The sequence below is a fragment of the Propithecus coquereli genome, unplaced genomic scaffold (assembly GCF_000956105.1).
Source record: "Propithecus coquereli isolate 6110/MARCELLA unplaced genomic scaffold, Pcoq_1.0 Scaffold12, whole genome shotgun sequence".
Lineage (NCBI taxonomy): Eukaryota > Metazoa > Chordata > Mammalia > Primates > Indriidae > Propithecus > Propithecus coquereli.
The window spans coordinates 13420461-13427101 of NW_012136080.1; the positions used below are offsets into that span (position 1 = coordinate 13420461).

Below are 6641 nucleotides of genomic sequence, written 5' to 3' on the forward strand. Positions count from 1 at the left end.
TAAAAAAAAAAAAAAAAAGTTAATTTATGCATATAGGAGGGATTATTTTTATTTGGACATGGGTGTTGGGTTTGAGGTGCTGATGGCACCTCTTTGGGTGTCTAGTGACAATTGGAATTGTAGTGCTTGATTCCAGAAAGATCTTAGAGCTGCAAAGAGATCTGGGAACCTTCTAAGCAGAGTTACAGAAAATGAAAGTATATGATTTTCTTACATTAGAAGGGAAGGTCAAGTATGGCATCTTGGAAAATACTTTCAACTAAGAAATCATTCACTTACTCATCAGCAAACATTCACTTTGTTCATATGACCAATGTGGGTACTGCTGAACACTGGAGATACAAGGGAATAAGATCTAGTTTTCTTCCCTGAGGAAGTTCACTCTCATATGAGGAAAGACAGGCAAATAAGTAAGTACAGTGCAATTTGTTACAACTAGGTTTACAGGAGGCCAAAGAGAGAGACACAAGAATATATAAACAAGTCAGGAGGGAAAACCGGAGACTCAGGGAACTCAAAGAAGGAAAAAACATAATGGAGAGAGTGATGTGTGATCCTGTTTGCTGCATAGAGAATTTGAGAAGGCTGAGGACTGAATGGTACTGATTTGGCAGTAAGGAGATGACACAGTTTTCATCAGAATGATTTTAATTGAGTAGTTTTGGTAGAATGGTAGAGAATAGAGAATCAGATTATAAAGTTAGGAGTGTGAATGAGTGGTGAAGAAGTTGAGGGAAAAGGGGAAGACAACTTTATAAAGAATAGTACAGTATAACACATTGCTACACTAGAAAAAAAAATTTTTTTCCTTAGGGCCATGGTGTTTTATTATGAAAACAGAATAAAAACTTCAAAAACAAAATGATACTTTCTAATTTAATAAAAAATTTGTTATTTTTTATTGTTTTCTGTGCATGAGTTATATGCAACTTGAAAAATAGTTCTCATGGCTCCCAAGCTGAAGAGATGTGTAAGTTACATATGCTTCACAAGGTCCCGGGCTCAAATCTAGCCTGAGTTAAATACAACTCTCATGGCACTTAATGCATTAAAAGGAGTAGCAGAGTTAAAATAACTTTATTTAGGAGAAGAGATTCAAGTATTTTTAGACAATTAAAGGAACTGGGTAGGAGGGAAACAAGGATGGCAAAGAGTCCTAAAAGATCAGGGAAGATGATATTAAGAATGCAGAAAGATCAAGATTTGGAAACTTGGGTGAAGAAAGAGAGTGAAGGTAGTAAGACAGAGTTTTGAGACCGAGAAGGAATTTGAGAAGTTTTACCTAGGAAAACCTCAGCTTTCTAGGTAAAGCAGAGCACAAAATCACATGCAAAGAAATGAGCAGCAGTGAAAATGCCTGACTGAAGTTGATGTAGCATGAATTTGTGCTGATAGTACCATTTGGTGATTTTTCTCATTTCTTTCAACAAATATATATTGAGCATTTATTGTATACTAAGCACTGTACAAGTGAACAAAGTAAACACAGTAAACAAAAATCCCTGTCCTTGTAGAGGTTACATGTGAATGGTGGGTCTGGGGGGTGGGGAGACAAACAAGTAAATTATATATATTTAATACATTGTTTTAAAATAAACATGAGGTAAATAGAGCTACCTGGGTCTGGGAACTAAGAAAGCAAATGGAAAGATTACCCAGATGTATTTATAATTTTATACTGCATATCAAGTTCCAATTTAAATTATTGTCTTATTTCTGTACAGCTAGTTGTAGAGTGTAGGTTAATAAACAAAAGAGGAATATGGATTTGGTGGAGACTTTGCATATTTTGGTTGTAGCTGTGAGAAATAATCTAGATTTACATTTAAGAGAAAATACATCGATTTAGAAAACTTTATGTAGTTATTTCAGTGCCTTTGACAAGAGAAAAGATAAGAAGATGAACTGTCATGTAATAATGAAAATTAAATCTTCATTTGGTATGAAAACAATTTGTATCTCATTTCCAAAAACGTGATTATACCCCATAGGAATTTGTTGTCTGAGTTTAAAGGCTTAACAAAAACTATACAGTGTTGAAGATGCTTTGTTAATACTGAATAAAGTGGGATTTTTGATAATCATTTTATATTCTCTTCTTATTTACTCCTTTTTATTTAAACAGGTATTGGAAAGGTGAAAAGAAAACCTAGTGTACCAGATTCTGCATCTCCAGCTGATGACAGTTTTGTTGACCCAGGGGAACGTCTCTATGACCTCAACATGCCTGCTTATGTGAAATTTAACTACATGGCTGAGAGGGAGGATGAATTATCATTAATAAAAGGGACGAAGGTGATCGTCATGGAGAAATGCAGCGATGGGTGGTGGCGGGGTAGCTACAATGGACAAGTTGGGTGGTTCCCTTCAAACTATGTAACTGAGGAAGGTGACAGTCCTTTGGGTGACCATGTGGGTTCTCTGTCAGAGAAATTAGCAGCAGTCGTCAATAACCTAAATACTGGGCAAGTGTTGCATGTGGTACAGGCTCTTTACCCATTCAGCTCATCCAATGATGAAGAACTTAATTTTGAGAAAGGAGATGTAATGGATGTTATTGAAAAACCTGAAAATGACCCAGAGTGGTGGAAATGCAGGAAGATCAATGGAATGGTTGGTCTGGTGCCAAAAAACTATGTTACCATTATGCAGAATAATCCATTATCCTCAAGCTTGGAACCATCACCTCCACAGTGTGATTACATTAGGCCATCACTCACTGGGAAGTTTGCTGGCAATCCTTGGTATTATGGCAAAGTCACCAGGCATCAAGCAGAAATGGCATTAAATGAAAGAGGGCATGAGGGGGATTTCCTCATTCGTGATAGTGAATCTTCGGTAAGTTGATTTTCAGAGGTAAATGCAAAAAGTTCTGGGTATTAAAAAGAAAAACAGAGGATTGGAGAGGTTAAGTGGCTTCCCTAAAGTTCAACCAGGTAATAAGCTGGGACATAAGCATAAATGTTCGGAAGCTAAAGTCACTGTTCTTTCCAATTGTATCTATTTTCAGTAAAAGCTGTAGCAGTAATACTACGCTAAATTATTTAGTCTTGTCTAGTTTTGTTGCATTCTTGGAATATTTTCTGTTGCATAGAACTGAAAAATGGAGAAAATTGAACATTGGCTTCTTCACTGAAAGTAGAATAATACAGTAGATTAAACTGGGAAACATTGCTTAAATTGCTTTTGCATGTAGTGTATAAGAAAATAATCCCTGTAGTCCTTATCACATAGGAAATCCCTGAATTAATTAATATTAAGTTTCTTCATAAATTGGTTGTTTGGAAGTTAGAATACACTTTTATTATGTACCTCAAAAACCTATTTTTAACACTTTCTGTATTTGAAATGCATTTGCAATAAAAGATAAATTGTAATACTAGTAAACAATAAAATGATAAAACTCTAAAAATTAATGTATAAATATAGTTATGTAATTTGGGGTACTCTTTAGGATATTAGAATTTGGTCACACTTATTTTATTAAAAGTGGCCTTTATTTTTCCTTAATAAAGGATATCACTACTTTTCCGCTTATCAAATCATAATTAACGTTGACTTTGTGTGAATATAGTTGTACAAAAATGAATGTGTAATTGTGCAAAAGGTTGAAAGAAAGAAAAAAATGTGTGAGAGCAAGAGGGAGAGAGACAGAGACAGAGGAAGATTAATTGAACTTCCTGAAAATGGGGCCTGTACCTAACTCCTCAGAAGAGCAGGTGGTTGATAGTACGAAAGAGTGGTGGAATCCATCTTCTGTTAGATGCCTAATCTGGCCCACTCTTTGAAACTTTGGGAATAATTGTATAAAAAGAGGATTTGGGGGCTGGGCGCGGTGGCTCACGCCTGTAATCCTAGCTCTCTGGGAGGCCGAGGCGGGTGGATTGTTTGAGCTCAGGAGTTCGAAACCAGCCTGAGCACCCGTCTCTACTCAAAATAGAAAGAAATTAATTGGACAACTAAAAATATATAGAAAAAATTAGGTGGACATGGTGGCACATGCCTATAGTCCCAGCTACTCGGGAGGCTGAGGCAGGAGGATCCCTTGAGCCCAGGAGTTTGAGGTTGCTGTGAGCTAGGCTGATGCCATGGCACTCTAGCCCGGGCAACACAGTGAGACTCTGTCAAAAAAAAAAAAAAAAAGATTTGGGGGTTGATATAAGCTGTTTAGAAGAGTGTTAAATTGAAAAAACAAACACTTCCATTCATCGCCCTAGGGGGGGGAAAACACCCAATTGAAAAGAGTAGCTTAAGTGCATAATAATATGTATTTTCTTGGGGCTAAACAAGCATGGATATTAGCCAGAATACAAGGCCAGATGTGGTAGGTCACGCCTGTAATGCCATCTCTTTGGGAGTCTGAGGTGGGAGGATCACTTGAGGCCAGGAATTCAAGACCAGCCTGGGCAACATAGCAAGACACTGTCTCTACAGAAAATAACTATAAAAAATGAGCCGGGTGTGGTCGTGGGTGCCTGTAGTCCCAGCTATTCTGGAGGCTGAGGCAGAAAGATTGCTTGAGCCCAGGAGATCAAGGTTACAGTGAGCTATGATCATGCCACTGTACTCGGTCCTGGACAACAGCACAAGATCCTATCAAAAAACAAACAAAAAAATACAGTATACTATTATTTTTAGCAATATAATTTTTAAGGTAGCGGTCTCAAATAGGCATATTTTGTTTGGCCTTCACAGTGTTTTTTTAAATATTCAAATTCATTGCCAATATTTAAATATTGGTAGATTTATTATAAAAATTCAGACTTTAGACTTCCCATTTAAAGTTGGAAGACCTGCCAGTGTTGAGCCCCTGTTCCTTCAAGGCAACAATTACAGCTGAGAAGTGACTACTTCCTTTAGATTGGCCATACACTGTCATTCCCTCTGCTCATCTACCTTTCCACCGTGACAGTTGGTTACATTACTCTTTTGTCCCTTGTAGGCATTTGAGTTTGTGGTCTCTCATTAGAGTTAGATTACTTCTCATGTATGTGTCCTTCATTTTTGGGGAATTCAGAGTGTTAACCCTAAGACAGCTATTGTTAGCTATAAATTGAAAAGTGGCGAATGTCTTACATTTTCTCATGTGTTTCTCCAGTAGCTTGACTAGATAGAAGATAGATCTTGTGCTTTAAATATTAAACTAAAGGATTTGTTGTGGGTGTATGGCATGGGAGCCAGGGATGTTAAGAGATTCTTGACTACACAGGTTTGAATCCTGGCTCTGTTGTTAACTAGATAGTTGATATGGGGCAAGTTAGCTTCTCTGAGCCTCAGTTTTCTCATCTGTAAAAAGGGTTTGTTTTGAAGAGTAAAGGAGATAATCTATGTTAATAATTTAGCATGGTGCCTAATACTTAGTAAATGCTCAAGTTTTAGCTATTACTATTTTAATATAAAAATGCTGATAGATGGCTTTCAATATGTTTACTATATGCGTTTTTTTTCTCTTTTAGCCAAACGATTTCTCAGTATCACTAAAAGCACAAGGGAAAAACAAGCATTTTAAAGTCCAACTAAAAGAGACTGTCTACTGCATTGGGCAGCGTAAATTCAGCACCATGGAAGAACTTGTAGAACATTACAAAAAGGCACCAATTTTTACAAGTGAACAAGGAGAAAAATTATATCTTGTCAAGCATTTGTCGTGATATTGATGACCGGGAGTGACTGCTACATAGCTTTAATTTGTCATCTAATTGAAGACTGAGAAAATGGTGGTCCAATCGTGCATGATTGGAAATTTCTATTTCTAACTCTGTATGAGAATTGACTATAATACATAAGTATTTTTATTATAACTCAGCCCATATATATATATAAATACTATGTATGCAATGCATCTGCATAGAACAATTCCTTATCCTTGATCTTTTGTTTTTTTTCTTCTTCTAATATTAAGGTTTTGTATTTTGAAAAAAGAATCAAATAACGCAGATCAGAAGTCTTTATATGGAAGAATTCCTTTATTGCCTTTCCTTTATTTCCTTGTAAAGGCACCCTATTACTTCTGTCATGATTTCTCTTCATATAAAATTATTATATCTATATATGACATATGCTAAAATAAATTTCTTGGAGAGTGTTAATTTTTTCTGTGACTAAATAGCAATAATAAATGGAAAATTAGAAATTATTTTCAGGTATTGTATTTATCACAAGCCATTGTAAATACCAAGTATGTTGTATCTGCCATTATTTTTTAAAATTCATTCATTGTCTTCAATGTATAGCAAAACAGGTGGGACATAAATTAGAAAACATCTTGTACAAGTTTTTTTATCATGTACAATTTTAATTTACAACTGTTGGAAACAAAATTGCTGAATTCTTAAGAATTTTTTTTTTTTTTTTTTGATGCTGCTTGTTTGGTTATCTGACACCAAAGCAGTGTCAAGAGATATTTAGGTTTTCAAACTGTAAATGGATATTCCAATGTTATTTTTTAATCCCCTAGTATTAGTTTACCAAAGCATCTTGTATTAGGATATATTTATTTTATGCCTGTGTGAAATAAGTTATGGCCAAGTTTGGGGGAAATAGGAGGCACTGAGATACTTGGGTTCTTTCCTCCCTGAACATCAGAAATTGTCAGGAATAATATTTCCTATTTTCATTTCCTCATTTCAACTTTTGAGTTT

General features: G+C 35.6%; 1 protein-coding gene across 2 annotated transcripts in view; it reads left to right on the top strand.

Annotated features, from left to right (window-relative positions):
• Positions 1-6315, top strand: part of NCK1 (NCK adaptor protein 1) — a 100419-nt gene extending 94104 nt beyond the window's left edge. Inside the window, exons 3-4 of one of the 2 annotated variants that reach the window (XM_012664603.1) lie at positions 2126-2838; positions 5457-6315. In XM_012664603.1, coding sequence (XP_012520057.1) covers positions 2126-2838; positions 5457-5651 — 908 coding nt within the window. In that variant the 3' untranslated portion in view covers positions 5652-6315. The remainder of the gene's footprint in view (positions 1-2125; positions 2839-5456) is intronic. The other variant, XM_012664610.1, reaches the window with a different exon arrangement.
• The last annotated feature ends 326 nt before the right edge of the window (positions 6316-6641 follow it).